Source organism: Muntiacus reevesi, chromosome 15 (genome assembly GCF_963930625.1).
Source record: "Muntiacus reevesi chromosome 15, mMunRee1.1, whole genome shotgun sequence".
In the NCBI taxonomy this organism is placed as follows: domain Eukaryota; kingdom Metazoa; phylum Chordata; class Mammalia; order Artiodactyla; family Cervidae; genus Muntiacus; species Muntiacus reevesi.
In genome coordinates, this window is record NC_089263.1 from 32,032,222 (window position 1) to 32,052,750 (window position 20,529).

The 20,529-nt window shown below is 44.7% G+C and overlaps 1 protein-coding gene and 1 non-coding gene across 3 annotated transcripts in view; one reads left to right on the forward strand and one right to left on the reverse strand.

Moving 5' to 3' along the window:
• Positions 1–20,529, reverse strand: part of ARID3B (AT-rich interaction domain 3B) — a 48,539-nt gene that overhangs the window by 13,066 nt on the left and 14,944 nt on the right. For both annotated transcript variants that reach the window (XR_010659184.1, XM_065906799.1), the window contains exons 3-4: positions 7,211–7,282; positions 6,917–6,989 (exon numbers count right to left, since the gene is read on the reverse strand). Coding sequence is in view for 1 of the 2 variants with exons in the window: in XM_065906799.1 (XP_065762871.1) it covers positions 6,917–6,989; positions 7,211–7,282 (145 nt within the window). In the remaining variant the exon portion in view is untranslated. The remainder of the gene's footprint in view (positions 1–6,916; positions 6,990–7,210; positions 7,283–20,529) is intronic.
• Positions 18,648–18,720, forward strand: TRNAG-CCC (transfer RNA glycine (anticodon CCC)). Its single transcript has one exon. It is a non-coding gene; the product is annotated as a tRNA-Gly (tRNA).

The window sequence follows — 20,529 nt, forward strand, 5'->3', positions numbered from 1 at the left end:
TATTCCACTAGAGGACTATGCCACCATTTAGTTGTCCATTTTACTACTGATAGACGTTTCAGTTCTTTCCCGTTTTGGCCTATAATGAATGGTGTTGCTATGAAAACTCTTGCGTGTGTCTTTTAGTGAACCAGAGCTTTCATTTCCACTGGGGATACACCTGGAGGTTTAACTGCTGGGTAATAGGGTTGGCATTCATTTAGCTTTAGTAAACACCACTGAACAGATTTCCAGTAGTGATGCCCATTTATAGTCCCACCAGCAATGAATGGAGTTCTGCAGGCACCACAACCTGAGAGGCTAATTTCAGACCCATTACCCTTCTTGATACTCTTGCTCAGACCAACTGCTTTAGGTGAAGTTTAATAGCACATGCAGTCTTGTACTCTACTATGGCCGATAATAAAATTAGGGCTATGGTGGTGCTGTTTCCTCCCATAAAAACTACGCTCAGAGAAGAAAACGAAGGAGTTAGAAGGAAGTGGACCGTCAGGTCTTCTTTGCTTTGCCTGCTGCTGATTAACAGACTGGCCTGAGAGTCCAAGAGAAGGGTGGAGGGGTGACTGGGGAGAGGCCCAACAATTCTCCCTGAGCATGCATGGCTGTCTGAGCTTCCATTGCCCATCTGTGCCTCTAGCCTCTCAAGACCTAGTAGATGTTCCCACAGTGTAACCGGGTCAACCTCTCGCTTCAGACTTTCCCTACACCAACCCTTGGACGGTCTGCTGAATACTGGCTCACTTTGGAACAAAGGAGGCCAAACTATCAATTCATGGAATTCTCCAGGCTAGTGGGTAGCCTTTCCCTTCTCCAGGGGATCTTCCCAACCCAGGGATTGAACCCAGGTTTCCCACATTGCAGGCAGATTCTTTACCAGCTGAGCCACAATGGAAGCCCAAGAATACTGAAGTGGGTAGCCTATCCCTTCTTCAGTGGATCTTCCTGACCCAGGAATCGAACCGCAGTCTCCTGCATTGCAGGCGGATTCTTTACCAACTGAGTTATCAGGGAAGCCCTCAACCCAATTTTACCAAGTGCTAAAAGTACCAATAAATGATTTTGAAGGGGAAGAGGCTGAATTTAAAGACAATAATGAGCTATTCAAATTAATCATGCCTTTCAAAAACCAGGGATCTCTTTCCATTATCATGGATAACTGGTTAGTAATAAGGTATTTAGAAGTGGGGACATGGGGCTTCCCTGGTGGTCCAGTGGTTAAGAATCCACTATGCAACGCAGGGGACACAGGTTCAATCCCTGGTCCAGGACGATCCCACATGCCTTGGGGCAGCTACGCCGTGTGCCACGACTAATGCTGGTGCTCTAGAACCTGACAGCCTCAACTACTGAAGCCTGTATGCTCCAAAGCGTGTGCTACGCAACAAGAGAAACCATTGTAATAAGCAGTCAGCGCACTGCAATTACAGAGCAGCCCCTGCTTGCCACAACTAGAGAAAGCCCACGCGCAGCAATGAAGATCCGCGATAGCCAAAAAAAAAAAAAAAACAGTGGGAGGGGAACCCTAGCACTAGAACATCAGCTACCACCTGGGGAAAGAAAAAGACCTGGCCGGAAACAAAGGATTAATCCTGAGACAAGGATTTGTATTTTGGACTTTGATTTGGGGATAAAGTTGGAAAATGAAACCCCAAAGCCTATTTTATCTGACAAAGACAAACATATTTTAGTCTATCAGGAAGAGTGTCCATGGCACAGACCATTTAATGCAAGGTACAAAGAATATACGAGGAACTCCCTCCACCAAGAGGCAAAGCAATATATGTCACGAACATTTCCTTGCCTGAGATGGATAGATAAGCACACAACAGAAGGAAAAACACTCAAATTGCACTTTGAGGCAGACCAAGCCCTTTTCCCACAGTAAATTCTTTGTATATACACATCAAAAACAGATCCAACAATCCATTTGGGAAAACCAAGGTCAGTGTGCAGCTTTGAACAGAACTGGTGGGGGAGGGACAGCAGTTCTCCGGTGAAGTCCTGACAAAACTTGTCTTCCATGTGACCAAGCAAGTCTTCTGTCTGCTGTGGCGAGCTGGGACAGGGGCTGGAGGAGAGATCCTTGCTTGTGGGCGCTTGGTTAGGGGGCCCATGATGCTACTGTTAGGGCTTTTCCCGGCCCCCCTAATCCTGCCTTGACAGACGGCAGCCTCTGTGCCACTGTGACCCGTCACATCTGCCCTTCCCTGAGAGACAGGCTGTCTTACCCTGAGATGAACACTCTTCTTGCATGAAGACCTGTGCCCCATGTTTATCAGCTAGATGCTGTCAGACCCTCCCGGGCCCTGACCTGTGCAGGTGGGCCACAGTCCCTGCGGGGCTTAGAAGGCTGAAGGACAGCAGAGGCTTGTCCACTGCCCCAGTGGAAAGTGATGGAGCTGCTGGTGCTAGGGGCCAATGGAAAGTGATGGAGCTGCTGGTGCTAGGGGCCAAGTTTCTCCAGGGCAGTGTGGGTGAGAGAAAGAATCCCGGCCTGGGGATGAGGAAACCATGTGCTAAAGCAGCTCTGTGGCCTCAGGGGAGTCATCTAAGCTGGGGGCTGGCTCCTGTGATAACCTTTGCTCTCTCTATCCCACAGAGGTAGACCTATGCGGAACAGCAGATCAGATAATGGGTTGAAAGGGTTCTGTAAAGTACACAGGGTAACAATAATAAAATTAACAGAAAAATCATCTTCCTCCTCTTTGATGAAATCATACTTCTGCTTCGCTGCCTGGGGAACAAGACAACAAGCTCTTCTTCCTCACTGATGAGGGAAGAATGCTCATAAGCCTTTGCTTATTAGACTTCCAAATCAGCACCTGCCCCCCTTGCCCACAGGACCCCCTGGAAAATCTACCAGGGAATAAACAACACCTCAGAAATCACCCACAGTGAATTAAATTAGTCAAAGAATTTTGTTTACAAATGTTTGCCTTTTTTTTTTTTTGACAAAAAAAGGTGTATGTATGTGTTTTACACACACACCCACACCTGCATGTACATATGGCAAAAGGTGAGGAAAAGGGGGCATCAGAGTTTTGAAATCTAACCCATCTTTCTATAGAAACGTCTGTGTGGGAAGCACAAGCAAAAGAAGAAACACATGATTCTGCAAGGAAGGGAATGGAGCATTTGGTTTGGCTGGAGGGGGCGTCGGGGTGGGGCTCCCTGGTGTGGCTTTTACACAACTGTTTTACTAGAAAACTGCTCGAGGGGCTTTTCTTCTGTTCTGGTTATTGAGGGTGGCTCACTGTTTGCTCACAGTTCAACAGACCAACCGCGGACACATAATACACAACAGAGAACTTGGAAAAAACTTCCAGATAGAGTCAATCTAACCAAAACCTTCTCTTTTTAGAGATAAGAGGAAGGATTTGCTCAGGATGGATGCTAGCCCCAGCTTCACCTGCCTCAGTCCGCATGCCTCCCCACAGGCTGCAGCAGCCGTTCCGAGGCAGGCAGGACACAGGTGCCTGACTGGGCACTGCCTCAGCCTCTTCTCAAGTGCCTTCTGGGGTAGGTTTCTCTGCTGGGGGCGGGGAGGAGGGATCACGAGCGTGCAAGTCACCCAGTCTGGCCTAGAAACCAAGGTGCCTCAAGTTGAAAGGCCCATCTGCTGCAGTCAATTCACCCAAACATGTTAACAAGCTGGAGAGACCCAGCACAAAGCAGCGGTTATGGCCAGGCCCCTCTCCCACTGCACAGCCGTTTTATCACCTGCAGCTGCAGTCATTCGAGGCCACGGGCTGGGTGCCACCTCCCCTGGAGCCCGGGCCACTTCCTCTGTGGTGTAGCTTCTGTGTCAAAGCTGTCCAGCCCACTCACGGCCCAGGTGGGCATCACTGGGCCTTTCAGACTCTGGCTGCTTTCCGGGGCTACTTTAAAATCAACTGCTTATCCTTTATCTTAGCTCTGGAGGATGAGCTGCCGGCCCACTGCCAAGGTCTATGAGGCTCTTCCTTGCACCCAGCCAGCTAACACGAGTGGGCTCCTGAGTGCCCCAGACTCCAATTTGGGAATGACAAATAACTCACAAATGTCTAGGGGCCCTAGGTCTCACCATTCTGCAAAGAGGAAAGACAGCAAGCTTCATATGGCTAGAAGCGCAAACTGCTCCCAGTCCCCTTGAACCACTCATTCTAAATTTAGGTCATCAGACATGAGTCTTCGGGAGGAGATCACTGATTTTAAAGGGAACAACCTAAGCTCCACAGGCTCCTTGCCTCAGTCTTCCCTCTCAGCCCAGCTACACACTGACTGCCACAGCGAGCTTCCTGAAAGCACAGCTCTGGTGACACTCCCGGGTGTCCCTTCAATAACTCGGCTATGTCACAGACTGGAGGGTTACCTTCTGGGCTAAGCGCAGCTCTTCACAATCTGATGCCACCTGATTCATCTAGGCCAGACAAGGGTTCTTCCAGCCATGTCTGGACCACATACACACCTCTGCATTTCTGCCTCCACTCTTCCCCTGCTGGGGCTACAGCAACCCTCAGGTCTCTACACCCCAGCCTTGGATGGGGACCAGCACCCACTCGTCTGGCCCTCAGCTACAGGCGGGAAGTTCCTCCCATTGCCAAACACAGGCCCTGCCACCCTCAGGGATTGCTCTCTGAATGGAGCTAAGATGATTTCCCTGAAGAGTTTCTCTGCAGAGAAAAGTTTTGATCTTCAACTTCTTTCCTACCCTTGTATGGCAGTGGTTCTAAACAGGGGGACACTTTTGTCCCCCCAGGGGACATTTATAATATCTGCAGACATTTTTGGTTATCAAGATTGGGGAGGAGCCCCTCCTCCCCACCCCCGACAAAGGACTATCTAGTCCCCAAAATCAATATGCTGAGGCTGAGAAACCTTATACTAGAGTAATTAACAAGTAGCAAAACTGACTCAACTGTTTCCCTTCTATTGTTGATACCAGCAAATAGTGAAATACCGAACATGAGTGCTGAAGAAAGAAAAAAGGTTTACTCAGGGCCTGAATAACCGTAAATAGACAGGATCAAAGAGAGTCACTTCTGCTTTGGGCTCACTCTGGAATAGACTAGATGGCAGTCTGGCAGCCCCAGCGCTGTGCAATAGCAGGACACTCAGCATACATCCCTCTGTGCTGCTGACCTCCAATCACAGGCAGCTAATTGGGGATGGGGGGGGAGGGGAGGCTCCCCACCACCACCACCGGGGCAGCTGAGTCAGGAAAACCAACAGGACTGTTCCGACAGAAAATGTGTCCTGAGCAGGGCTCCTCCCAGTCCCTGCCCCCAGGTCTGGCCCTGTGCTGGCACTGGGGACACACAGAAATGACAAAGTGGCTGTCCTCAAGGAGATGCTCGTCTACTGGGGACACAGAGTAGTAAACAAACAATTATGGCTCTTCACTCTTGGCTAGGCTGATATAACTTCCATTTTCCTTTAAAAATCCTTCTGGGAAGGGAGAAAAACAATAAAGCAGAATCTAAAGCAGTGGAAGCACACTGCTGATTAAAATCTATATTGCTATAGCAGCCCCTCTGAGACAAGATCAGCTCCTGGGTTTGCACCAGCTGGGCTTGCGGAGCTTGTAAATAATTAAAAGGTAATTGGAAGGGGAGACCAAAGTATTAAGTGGATTTCTCTCTCTTAGGGCAACCAGGGAGTTTCATTGCTGCCAGTCACATTATCTTTCAGGATTATATTCTTGTTTTTTACTGACACATGCAGCTCCAGATAACAGTTGGAGGAGTAAACTAATTAGAGCTGCTTAGACTGCTTTGATAGGCTTGGATGAGGGGAAACCCAGACTCAAAACTTTCGATTGCCTTTGTAAGCAAACCAGCGGTAACAGGCACACTGCTAAGAAGGCAATGAGGCTTTGGAAGGAGGGGGAGAGAAAGAGGGATGAGGTTGGTGGGAAGAGGGAGCGGGAGAAAGGGAAGAAGAGGAGTTAAATCAGGATCTTTCATTGCTGGAGGCCGTCATTACAGCCCCACCTACAATAAAGAGGAGGACTTCATTCCCAGGTCTCAGTAAAGGAGCTGACCCAGAAACCAAGGGCTACATGATCAGGCAGGGTCCCAGGGAACATGCTGGCAGGAGCAGCTCCCCTAAGGCTTTGTCCTGAGGATGAAGAAGATGCCGCTACCCAGGTTGCCGAGAATTATCTCCTAGAGAGGCTGGGGTTCTGACCATGCTTCCTGAGGGCTGCCAGCTGGTGAACCCATTGCTGTGACAGAATACAAAGCCAGGAAGTTGAGTCACTGTGGGCTCAAGACTGAGACATGCCATGGTCCCAAGTGGAGATGGTTGGGGGTGGGTGGGTGCAGGAGAATGAGAAGGGGAGAAAGACCAGAAGCGGTAAGGCACCGTAAAGTGGATGTCCACGTGCCCTACAGTTAAACTGCAGAAGCACCCCAACCAAGCCAGTGGATACAAAAATCAAAGAGCCAATGGATAAGGAAAAAAAAGTTAGCTTTTCCTTCTTTTGGATCATTTCAGAATCCTCCGAACGCATCCTGGAGGGCCTCCATTTTTTCACTGGCCATTCTAAGTCTCTATTAAGCAGATGCACCAGCAGGAAGCCTCATATATGAGTTTTAAGTGATGTCCAGGACCACTTACTATAAGGCTAAGAAAAAAAGTGTATTTGAATTTGAAATGACTCCAGAGACCAGTTAATCAGAACAGTGACAAGAATAAAGCAGGACCGAATTTGGATGATCATTCCATGCATTTTCTACCCAGGTCCTCTCTGCCCTCTTCAACTTGACTGCCAATTATTTAGCTAAGTATGGGACCAACTGGCAATAAATGGCTCTTGTCCTCCTGGGCTAAGATGTTGGCACTCCACAGGGAGGATGGCTAAGAGTGACGTGCACACAGTAGGCACTCAATAAATATTCAGTGAATTGAAATGATGAGTAGGGGGCACACTCACCCCTCTTCTGCATAAAGACGAAGAGGTCATCCAGGAACTCTTTCCTCTCCGGGTCACTGTCCAGTTCATACAGCTGCAATCCCAAACCCACCAGAAAAAAGAAAAAAACAAAAACACACCACAGTGAAAATAAATTCCATCTTATGTAGGAAGTCTTATAATAGCAATACATAACCATCTGAATGACTACAGATGTGAGTCACAGGCCACTTCTATCCTCATTCCTTGGGAAGCAGATACAATAACCCACTGCAGAATGGCCCCTTCTGTTATCACAAAGGAAACATTACAGACCTTGGCAAAATCACGAGAGATCTCTCTTCCCCGGCCTCCATCTGCATCATCACTCCAGGTCAAACCACCATTCTAAAGGGGAACAAAGCAAGAGGTCAGAAGGCAGTAGGCAGGGAATAAGGGGGCAAGGCAGTCTTTTAGGGTGTAGAGGGGGACCCTGAGCAACTGTGCTCTCCTGGCTCACACTGAAAGACTGACTGCTTGAGTAACCACCTCTGCCCCCCTAAAAGGGACATCTTGGTTTTTTGCTTTCAATTATGGTTCCAAAACCAAAGGGAGTCAGGTGGAAGAATCATCTTCATCTGCTGGAGGGGAGTGGGTGTTACTTATACCTGATAACCCTGGAAGAGGGGACACAAAGGCCTAGCTTTGAGAACTGGTTCATCCCTAGTTGATGTTCTGGAAGCCATAGCTCTGAGGTGAACCATTTTTCTGTAGGTTCAGTGTGACATATGTTTGTATGTTTTATGGTGTGCCTGTAAATTATACGGTATGTTGTGAAGATACCTAGCCTGGCCTCGCGCACAACACTTCAGTGGAAGATAAGGGGTCAAAGGGAGCAAGATGAAGATCTCGAAGATCTTGTGGTCGCTCAGCCAAGCCTCACCACCAGAAGCCCTAACTCTAGTGATCAGAACTACCCAGTGATATGAGGGCCCCCAGGGCCTGAGATTACTCCCAAGATAGAGAGAGACTGTTCCATTAGGGTGAAGTTCATTTTCATTAGAGAAGTAATGAAAACCTAATCCTAATTTAATTGATTAGGTCAAACCAACACCATTCAACTGATTGGGAGGAAATGGCAAATATGCTTTTGTTTATGTTCTTGAAATCTGCTTCCTGCTTTTATTCAGTTGAGTAACTCTTTTTTCTCAAATCAGTCATCTTCTTCTAGAGCGAGCTTCCCTTCATACCCGGATGCACAAGTTCTCTGGAAGCACTCTCTGTTCATCTTGAGCTTAGAATCTGACATTTTATTTTGGAATTATTTGTTATCCCCACATACTGTAAGCTCCTTGAAAGCAAAGTGTCTTCTTCATCTCTGTAGCACACAGCACACTGCCTGACAATTTTAAGGCTCCAGTGAATATGTGATCAACTATAATCATTGTTAAAAGGCATTAGCTAATTATTTGAACCAATTAAGCACCTCTTCAAAAAAAAAAAAATATATATATATAGACACTTATACCACATAGGAGCATCCGAAAGGCCCTCTGCCAGTTGAGAGGATGAAATGTCAGAGCAGAAGTCGCCCGTTCACCTCGTCCCACCTGTCAATGAAGGAGCCAGGGATGGCACTGGGCACAGAGACCATCCTCTCTCTTCTCTCCTCCAGGGCCAAGGTGCCCACATAAACAAGCGCAGTGTACCACCCAGCTGGCTGGGGAGGGCACCTGGGGCTGGTGAGTGGGCTGAGCTGTGGGCTGAGCTGCAGGCCCACTTTGTGAGAACAGCAATTTACCACACACCAGGTTAAGGATAACCAAGAAGAAGTGACACCCTGTCAGCTGACATGAAACAGGCTCCATCAAATTGTTTCCCTGCTTATCTACTGCAAGACGTGCGTAAGGAAGTGCTCAGGAAATGCTATCTGGCTGTGCTCACATCATCTCTCCAGGCAGACGCTGTAGAAACCTTCCTACAGCACCTTCAGCTCAGGGAGGCCAACAACCGAGTGGAACACTGTTTCAAAAAAAAAAAAAAGCTAAAACCCACGCTGTAATTACAGTCAACAGAAACCTGGTGTCATCTGGTGGCAACTAGCACAATGAATAATCAAGATGAATTATGCCTGTCAGGTCAGCAAAACCAGACAGAGTTACGGTCCCCTTTCAAAGGCTGCAGCAGGTCACCCTAATGCCCAGTGATTTCGTTTGAGCCAGTAATTCCTGCTGGAAAGTCAATTATCCCGGGAGCCCCTATCAGCTGAAAGACATTTAATGGGGGATCATTGCAGCTTCTGTTATGTCAGCTGTTTACCGTGGCAGCTCAATTCCCAACTCTCTAGCTAGAGATGTGAAGCTGACTCTGCTCACAGGAGGATTCTTTCTCTATCAGTCACCAAGAGAGAGGGAAAAACAGTTTCTTTTTTTGCTAATCACAGTAACCTCGAGGCGCTCTGAATGCTCACTCAGAAGCTATTTAACACTCAGCTGGGTGGAGAGGAAGGAATCCACAGCCTAGAATCTCAGACAGGGCTTTCCGCAGCAGGAAGGGAGTGTAAAAACAAGCATGCCAGTGCCAGTGCCACCAGCGGTGTGACTATGTGTGAAAATAAACACCTGAGTGTGAGGGTTTGGCTCTGGGAACAGAGGAGAAGGCCTTGCAGGATGGAGACGTCGTGACTGCTGGTTTTCACCAGCTCTGCCCGAGTCACAGGACAGTCCAAGCACCGGGACAGTCAGGCTGTGGATTAGTCATGGCCCACCAAGAACCACTCAGGTTCAAAATCTGCTTTGAGCTGTGATTTTACCCTGAAATGCACTAGGATGGTGACCAGAGAGGACAAGGAGGCTTGTCAGAACAGGGCAGAAACAGGATACTACATTCTTAGGAGCAATCCCCTGTTTGACCCATTCCTCAGATAGGAATGTCCATTAGTGTTTAAAGGAAACACAGGAAAAGAGCTGCCTGGGAGTGGAGGTGTTTTATTTTGTCCAAGGCAAAACTGGACCATTATATAATTGAAAATATTCAGTTGGGGCTGATGGGGACACATCCACTCTCTCTGCATTGCTCTGTCTTGAGACAGTTAAACTTCCACCTTGATTCACAGGATTTTCTGGCTGAGGTGAGGGTACTTCCTAAGCCCTGCCTGTCCTTCACGGTCTGGTCTGGCTCTGGGAAGCCTCTGCCCACAGTCATTCTCCTCTGGGCAGTGTCGCCTCGTGTTCTGGTTATTACGCCCCTGCCTGTGCGCAGTCTGTAAGCATCCTGTCAGGGTATCCCTGGCCCCCAGCACATAAAAAGCCCTGACTCATCTGCTGAGAGACAGGGAGGCGAACCTCCAACCCCACAGCTCCTGTCTTCCCCTCCTCCTTTCATTAGGAGGATTACAGGTTTCAGAAGTTATTTTCTTGGTTCTTAACTCTGTTCAACGGCTGCAAAACACAGCTCGCTTGTGCACTTCAAGTTTATGTACAGGAGGTTTCTACCTATCAACAGGGTATGGGTGTGGCTGCTGGGAAATTTTCAGCTCAGAAATGACTGAATTTCTTGAACGTAGAATGTGGCTGACAGCAGCTAGCGGTGGAGGAACACAGGGAATGGTAGAAGCAAATGTGGAGAAAATATACCCCTGAAGAGTCAGCTCAATAAAGATAAAGAGGGGTCCCCAAGTAAACCATTTCAGTTGAAGGGTCGCCACATGCAGTTGAGCAGCCGGGGAAGAGGCTTTGTTCCCTGTGGGCAGCAGGCAGTCAGGATTCAACAGCCCAGAAACGTGCGGAAGCAACAGTAGCCAGAGTGGCCGCTGGTGCCATTTACGACCTTCTCAGCCTCCCCTACTTGAGGGCTCACTTTACCGGCTTTGATCTCACCAGGAGCTCACAGGAAACTGACAGTTTGTTCCCAAATACCCACCTAAGGCTAGCTTTCCCTACCAGACCCACATTCAGCTCATTTCCCCCAGGGAGGCCACAGAGTGTTTTGCCTATAAATCTCTCAAAATTGGTTGTGAAAGAAAGCTGGAGAAAGAAGAAAGCAGAGCAGGAAGCTAGTGTCCACACATCTTCTGTGTAACCGGGGCCGGACCTGGAGCTAACCAAGCGGTTTCTCCCTTAATTCCACAAAGGAGAGGGGGTTATTTGGACATGGGGGTTATTTGGCTCACAGACCAAGTTAGTTACCTTGCCTGCAGTCTCAGAGCTTCCCAGTGGCAGCATCAGCATTGAAGCCCAGGTCTGCCTGTCTCTCTGGTACACCACCACACTGCCTCGTGGGTACAAAGAACAGTCAAGGTGGGACTTCAGGGAGGGAGGAAATGAAGAATAATGTTCTCTGTACGCAGAATGCCTACAAATGCCAGGTCTTGCTTGGCCCTGGGCGGCTCTATCAACGGGAGATTCTTTTACTCCCTAATTCTTCTCATTGGTTTCATCTGGCAGGTGCAGCCAAACAAAACCAGCCCTCCCACAGCATTTGCGCAGGAGACTTACCTGGGACCACTGAGGGTACCAGAGTAAGAACAGCTCAGCTTTTACCACTACCTTCCAAACAGAACGTCCTGACCAAGAGCAGCCACCCACTTTCCTCTCGAGAGAGAGGTGGGGATTGCTCTAAGGGGACTGAAAGAATATGGCACCTAGGCCTTGAAAAAAATAACCAATCAGAGTCTAGTCTAACTGCCACTCAAAATTTAAATAGTGCCTCGTCAACACCTCAACCCTGGAAGGGGAAATATATTCATCATCCTTGAAAATCGAAAAGGCTGCCTTGTGGAAGAGGAAGCGCGCTTGTCTTTTTTTTCCCCTTTTCCCTCTAAAGCCCCAGAGGGCAGAACTAGAGTCACCAAGCAGAAGTTAACCGGGAGAAGATTTCAGGTTGATTACAAGAAAGACTTTCCCAACAATCAGAACGGCCCAGTAATGGAGCGGGCCTTCTCAGGACGTGGGCTGCTTCCTGTCCCCAGAGGACTGTCGGTCTGGTATGTCATGGTGGGGAATACATGAGGTGGGGCCCCTAGGAGAAGCAAAGAGCCTGCGACATTGACTCAGCGCCGCTTTCCTGAGCACCTGCCCCACTTAAGAGAGCTGTGCAGGCTGCTGAGAGAACCACCACTTCCCCCAGAGTGGTTCCCACACCGGTCTTCTACCACAGAGCTGGAAAAACAAGCTAAACACACGCAGCATTTAATAGACAGAGCGAGCCCAAGTACCCAAACACGAAGTGCCAGGGAGCTGGAAGGAAGGAGGCGGCTCAGAGGTGTAGATGAAGCTGGCCTGGAAGAAAGGGCTGAGAGGTTTGCAGTCTCAATGAGCATGGAGTGGGGGATAAACAAGGCATGTTTTGGCAGGGAGGATGCAAGTCTGAATAGTTAAGGTGGAAAGAGGCTGTGAGATGCCTTGAATACCAGGAGGAAATTTAAGCTCCGAAATGTGAAGAGCTGGGAGGCCATGGATGTTTTCTGAACAGAAAAATAATGATTAAATCAGTGCTTTAGCTGATTTTAATGATCCATTTTTGTTGGAAAATGCATGATATACACATACAAATGTCTGTAGGCATCTAATCGGACTGAAATTACGGGAGATTTTCACTTTCCAATTTTTTCATTATATTCATTCACATATGAACACTGGATCACCAGGATATATGAGATACTGTGAAAGGTTCTGAGGGGAAGAGAACAAGACAGATAAGAACCTCTGACTTCTTGGAGGTTAGAGTCTAATGGAGAGAGAGCGAGCGAGATGATTTTAAAAACTGTGTATTTTCTCTAGATTAACATCTGAATCATCTGTCATGACCCAACACTTGCTTCTCCTCCCCACCCATCCCCGAAACAAAGAAAATTCAGACTGCACTAAAATTATTGAATAATTTAATGAACTGACACAATCACAATATTTAGTGTTTCAGGTAAGACAGCAGTATGACTCTTCACTTAATAAAACGTATTTTTAGTGTTTCTTGGTAATGACTCACAAGGCCAACACATTACTTTCATAAACAGCAGTGAAAATCTGAGAGGGAAAGCCGGCGCTGGGGCTGGCCACACTGGGAGTCTGGGAGAGCAGCAGAACCAGGGAGAAATGACTGTCCCGAGAGCAGCCAAGTCAGAGAACCAACTAGGGCTGGACGGAGGGGATGAAACAGGACGAGAAGGATGAATCTGAATCTTAATGTGAGAAAAGTCAGTTCCAATGAAAACAGAGAGACGCTGGGCAGGGGGATCAAGCAGGACGCCTTGGAGCACTAATGAAAACAGTCCACTGTCTCTGGGGGTTTGTTACAGGTGACAAGAACAATCCAACAGCCCTGGAGGAAGCCAGGATATAGCAGCTGGCAGCAGCAGGAGCCAAAGGCTTATTGCCAAACTTCCATTGAGAAGAGAGACATTTAACCAGCGTCTCCTGACCCAAGAAAGGTACCTTGGGCTTTTTCACTGGGGATTTGGAAGAAGAAGAAGGGGTAAAAAGAAAAAAAAAAAAAAAGCCCAACCAGACCACGCCTCTAAGACCTTAGGAGCCAGCACTGCATTCCTTAGAGCTGTGCCTCCCCAGAGACAGGAGCGCCTGACTTTAAAAGCAATTAAGTATCTAGGCTATTTTAGGATTACTCCTTGACCACCTGGAATATCTTATTAAAGCACAGCTCAGATGTCCAAAGCAATTTTAGTTCCCATTTCTCACTCTTCCCCAAGGCAAGAGTTAACCCTTTCCTTCAGGTTTAAAGCAGAGGCTAAGTTACTAGCTCTTCATTTAAGCTCCCCATATTCTGAAACCTCTAAGAAGCTGTCCTTAGACGCCATCACACACACTACAGCTTTACAGAGATTCTTGAGTGTTCTCTGAAAGCAACACAACAGTAATGTGTTTCTTTTCTGCCTACTCTATACCTAATAGATTCTGAATCCCTCCCACCTTCAGATCTGGGCAAATTCCTGGGACCTGAACCTCACAGTCAGCTCCATGGGTAGTCTTCAAAGGGCTGATCCCAAGCTCAAGGATATCAGTTAGTAACTGAAATATAAAGTGTAACAAAAGTATTCCAGCTGAATACTGCTGTTAGTACTGTTCTTTTTTTTAAATAAGCAGCACATGACCTACCTTTTCTTTGCTATGCCTGTGTCTCTGTAGGTATTACGCGTAACACTTGTGACTATCTACTACTGGACAAATGGATAATGTTGTAATGTTAAATGTCCAATTCCCAGATCTCCAGAGGAAGAAAAGAAAAAACACTTCTGCCCTCCCACCAGTTTTAACTGATCCCAAGGGGTAATGAGACATGCACAAAGGGGTAATGGGCAGGATTATAGGAGAATCCTGAAAGGAGAGGGGAGCCCCAGGAAGTAAAACAGATACTGTTAGAAGCAACACTGTTGGACTACAAAACCCTACTGATAAGATCAGGATTACTGCTCTTAGCTCAAAGGCTCAGGCCTTGGAAGCACTAGCGTTATAATTATCAGATGCACACCTTCCGCCATCAGGTAACTTTAGCAGGAACCAGAAAGTGCTCCCCCACGTTCTTACTAGCAACAAAGGTCAATTCAAACTCGGTGACTTGGAAAAAGAGCCAAGGGACCCTTTTTCTGATTGAGCAGCAGAAAGGGGGAAGGGTGGAGGAAGGGAGAGAGGGTTGCAGTCCTTCTTTTCCATCTAGGCATATAATCACACTTTCATGCCATAATCAAAAAGACTGCCCAGAAAAGGGGTGTTCCCACAAAAAGGAGGAAGAAAAACTCCAATGCACTCTTGGGGATGAGGACACCTCTATGCTAAAGAGTGAAGTGGCCCAGACAAGGCTAAGTCTGAGCGCCCCACAGGAAAGTTCCAGCTCCTTTTGTCTGCAGTATTTGAGTTGGCAGCACAGCTTATTCACCCTGTTGGCTACCAACCACCTGACCATCCATAACGGCTGCTGACATCCCTTTGCACAGCAGAGCTCAGGAAGCCGGACACCACCTCACCTGAGACCCGAAGAGGTCAAGAAAGCGGCCCGGAGTCAGTGCTTCAGAAAGGTTTTGCAGTTTTTTTTTTCAAACTACATATTTTAAATGTAAAGAACAAATTTTTTTAAAAAATGCTATGATGAATTATTTCATAAAGTTAAAAAAAAACCAACTTCCTTCAAGTTTGGGATTCTACAGAGCAAGTCTCCTCAGGCAGAAGAGCTGCATTATGTTTAGAAGTCAGCCCCACGGGCAACCTGAGGGCTTCTCCTGGCTTCTCCCAGCCCACTCCCACCCGCTGCACGCGCGGATGGCACCGTGGGGCACACATTCCAACTCCGGTGCCGGCCGCCCCCGTGCTGCCTGCCCCCTCTGCCAGGGCGAGTCTCTCTCACACAGGCGGTAACTTACTCCTCTGAGAGGCCTGTGCCCCTGGCACAGGGCCTGGCGGATAGAGGGAGCTCAAATGAACGTCAGGACCTGAAAAAGAAGCCAAAGGAATGAACTTCGGAGAGTTACTATGGGCTAAGTGATGAATTTGGCGCGGGGGCGGGGGGCGCAGGGAAGGAATCACATACTGAAAAGCAGGTGAACTTCCAGTTTTAAAGGACAACTCCATAAAAGGGAACTAAAAGGCAATATAAGCCATTTTTAGAGAGAACAATTTAAAATTCAGGAAGATAACAGAAGAGACTGTAGTTCCCCCCTCCATCCCCGGCCAGCAAAAAAGAAGTTTGTTCATACATTCAATTAGACAAGCTTTAAAAAATGATAACATTCAGTGATAAGATTCAGTGATAAGATTGGGGCAATGGGATCTCCTAGATTCCCATAGGAAAATATTAAAACACCAGCACCTTTTCTGAAAGTCACTTGCCTCAAAATGCCTATGTCAATAAAAACAGCAGCAGCAATAACTGCTTACCCAGGCCCTATTCCAGTGTTTTATGTGCATTAAACATTTAAACCTCAGCACAATGCTCTGAGGTAGGTACTATTACTATCCTTATTTTTCAAATGAGAAAACCAAGGCACAAGGAAGACATGAGGAAGTAAGTGACTTGAAGAAGGCTGCCAAGTGATCCAAGAGTGTGGAGTTGAGAAACTAATGCAGGCCGTGCACCTTCAAGTCCCTGCTGGTAACTGCCTTGCTTTCTCAGTCTCCTTCTGACTGTGCAGTTCTGTTCTATGAATCTACCTAAAAGCAGCAACTAAAAATACGGTATATCTTTATTTATAATAAAAAACTACAGAAGCGTGACAGTGAGGGAACAGGGAACATGTGAAAGTTCTCTCCATATGACAGAACATTGTGCAGCCATTTAACACAGCTTTTTAAAAGAGTTCAATCCCTACTTCACATCCTTTCCATTAATTCTAGGTGGAGTTAAGATACACATATAAAAATGCAACCATAAAATAACAACATATATATATTTTATAATCTTGGGAGATGGGAGGGCCTTTTTAAGTATAACAGAAATCATAAAGGGAAAAGTCAATTAGGTTTAGCAACATCAAAAATTTAAACTACTCGATGAAAGAACTATAATTAAGCTGAAAAGCCAACAACTGAGAAAAACACTTGAAACACAAAGACAAGGGTCTATGCAAAAGAGCTACTACAGATCAGTAAGAAAAGATAACAGAATAGAAAAAAACAAGTAAAGGCAACATAAATACAACATACCAAAACTCATGGAATGCAGCAACAGCAGTACTAGGAGAGAAGTTTATAGCTGTAACAAACATCTACATTAAAAAGTAAGAAAGATGTCAAACAAACAACCTAACTATACTTCAAGGAGCCAGAAAAAGAAGAACAAACTCAGCCCAAAGTTAGCAGAAGGAAGGAAATAATAAAGATTAGGGCAGAAATAAACAAAACGGAGAACAGAAAGACATCAACGAAACTAACGGGTTTTTTTTTTCTTAAAGATAAACAAAATTGACAAACCTTTTCAGTTAAATTAAGAAAAAAAGAGAAGACATATTCAGAAATGAAACAGCAGACATCACAACAATGCCACCGAAATAAAAAGGATTATAAGAGCCTACCGTGAATGATAATATGCAAACAAACTGGATAATCTAGAAGAAATGGATACCTTCCCAGAAACTTACAATGTACCAAGACTAAATCATGAAGAAACAGAAAATCTGAAGAGACCTATAATTAGTAAGGAGACTGAATCAGTAATCAAAAACCTCACAACAAAGAAAAGCCCTGGAAGGGACAGCCTTACAAGTAAAATCTACCAAACATTTAGAGAATTAAAACATCAATCCTTCCCAAACTCTTCCGAAAAATTGAAGAGGAGGGAATACTTCTAAATTCATTTTATGAGGCCAGTACTACCCTGATACCAAAGCCAGAAAAAGGTACTGCAACAAAACTATCCGATGAATATAGATGTAAAATCCTTAATAAACTACTAGCAAACCATATTCGAGAGCACATTAAAAGGATCACACAGCATGATCAAGTAGGATTGATCCCTGGAATGCAAGGATGACTCAACATACCAAAAATTAATCAATGTGCTATTCCACTTTAACTGAACAAAGGATAAAAATCACATGATTATCTCAACAGATGCAGAAAAAGAAACTGACACAATTTAACACCCTTCCATGATAAAAATACTCAACTAGGAAAAGAAGGAATGGTTTCAACATTTTAAAGGCCATATATGACAAGTCTCTAGCTAACATCCTGCTCAATGATGAAAAACTAACAGCTCTTTCTCTAAGATCAGGAACAAGGCAACGATGCATACTCTTACCACTTCTATTCAACATAGTACTGGAAGCCCTAACCAGAACAATTAGGCAAGAAAAAGAAGTAAACAGGCATCCAAACTGGAAAGGAAAAAAATAACATTACCTCTGTTGGCAGATGACATGCACTTATATGAATCAATAGAAACCTTTAAAGATTCCACACATACAACACACTAATAAACGGTTAGAGCTAATAAATGAATTCTACAAAGTTATAGGATACACAATCAACATACAAAAATCAGTTGTTTCTGTACATTAACAACCTGAGAAAGAAATTAAGAAAAGCAATCTCATTTACTTTTGCAAATGATCACACAACAAAATACCTAAAATGAATCTTACTAAAGAGATTAAAGATTTGTACACTGAAAACTACAAAACATTACTGAATGAAAATAAAGGAGATACAGATAAACGGAAATACATCCTGTGTTCATGGATTGGAAGAACTTAATATTGTAGAATGTCCATGCTACCCAAAAGTGATCTACATATTTAATGCAACCCTGACCAAAATCCCAAGGGCATATATTAATAGAAAAAGAAAAAACAATTCTAAAATTCTTTGGAACCACAAAGGACCCCAATAGCTAAAACAATCCTGAGAAAGACAAACAAAGCTGAGGACTCAGACATCCTGATTACAAAACATATTACAAAGCTACAGTAATAAAATAGTATGGTACTAGCATAAAGACAGACATATAGACCAAGAGAACAGAATGCAGAGCCCAAAAATAAACCCATGCACATATGATCAACTGATTTTTGACAGGATGCCAAGAATACACAACGGGGAAAGGACAGTCCCTTCAACAAATAGTGTTGGGAAAACTGGATATCCACATTCAAGAAATGGATTCTTATTTTACACCATGCACAAAAAAAATCATTTCAACCAAAATGTAAATAAGCATAAATAAAGAAAGTGAAATAAACCACTCATAGAAGGACAAATACTGTGTGATTCCATTTGTATGCAGTATCTAAGGTAAACTCAGTGAAGAAGAAAGTAGAATGGTGGGGACTTCCTTGGTGGTCCAGTGGTTAAGACTCTGTGCTCCCAATGCAGACAGCCCAGGTTTGATTCCTGGTCAGGGAACTAGATACCACAACTAAAAGTTCACATGCTGCAATTAAAGATCCCTCATGCTGCAACTATGACGTGGCACAGCCAAATAAGTAAAATGAATAAATTTCAAGAAAAGAAAGGAAAAAAGTAGAATGGTGGTTACCAGGGCCTGGGGTGGGGGTGGGAGGTTAAGAAATGGGAAGCTTAATGGGTATAAGTTTGTCATGCAAGATGGAAAAGTTCCAAAGCTCTGCTGTAAAACACTCAGCTTAGAGCTGCTAATATGAAATATAGACTTAGAAGTGTGTCAGAGTAAATCCTGTGTTTTTCACAGGTTAAAAAAAAAAAAAGAAAAATGAGCAAAGGCAGGGTAAGTCACAGCACAAATACAACAGGCAAGTAAACATATGAAAAGACAGTCATATACATATACCTGCAGACTGAGCAGATTCTAACTTCTAGAATATTTAATCTAGCCTACCACAGCAATACAGACAGAAGGGCAAAGGGTCAAACAGCGTCTACAAACACAGTCTGTATTTATACTAAACACATATACTCTCACACATTCTGTGGTCACACACTAAATAGGTAAATACACAGGAACAGTTATAGAAGCGGATTCATTGCTAACTGTGGCCTCCTTTGGGATAGGAGGATCGGTTGGGAGACAGTAAGGTAGGCAACCAGACACTATATTTTTAAAAACTATACATTTTTACTGTATTTTTCTATATTGTTTTTATTTTTCATGAGCATCTATTCAACATTACTTCAATAATGCTGAGATATGATTATAAAAACACTAACAAATAGATATTTATAAACATGCGTGAAAAGATAGTCATAATACTGAGTAAAAAACTAAGTTGTAAAACTCCTATATCTATTAAAAACAAGTAAATGTATTTGTGAAGAGAAAATACTCTGAAAAGGTATAGAACAATGACCTGTGGAAGGTCAGGCTGACTTTTACTTTATGTGTTTCTGTATCTTAAAAATTATGAGTTAATATAACTTCTGTGATATCTTTTATAATAATATAACTTTTAAAACAACACTTTAAAATAAATTTTAATTATAAAAATTGCTCATGGGCTATTAGGTAATAAAAGCTGAACACAAAAATAAAACTACAACAAAAAAATGCCTGTTACAGGGCTTCCCGGGTGGCTCAGAAGGTAAAGAAAATGCCTGTTACAGGCATTTAAAAAAAGCACACAAATACAAAAAAAGTTTACATTTATACTGAAGTTATGTGGTTGATTATATTTTCTTCTTTACGAATTTTTAAAGATTTACTTATTTAATTGGAGGATTAATTATAATACTGTGATGGCCTCTGCCATACAAATTTTTTTATAAATATTTATTTATTTGGCTGTGCTGGGTCTTAACTGCGTCATGTGGGATCTAGTTTTCCAACCTGGGATTGAACCAGAACCCCCTGCATTGGGAGTATGGAGTCTTAGCCACTGGACTACCAGGGAAGTCCCTTCCTTACAAATTTTCATATTTTCTAAAATGTGTCTGAATTACTTGGAAAATCAGGAAATATAGTTACTTTTAGCTAATGAAACAACTGAGAAAAGATTATGTTTGCCCTGCTCTCTCTGGCATATTAAGAGGAGAGGCATGGAGGCAGAAGTTGGACCACCTGTGTTTACAGCCCAACTCTGAGACCACAACTAGCCCATTTCACCCTTCTCTTCTCACCTGCAAAATAAAACAAACATGTAAAGGGGGGCGACTATCAGGGCCTACTTCACACAACTCACTGAAATAAGGCAAACACCCAGCACAGAAGAGGTAAAAAAGTTGAAGTGATTAAAAACCAGT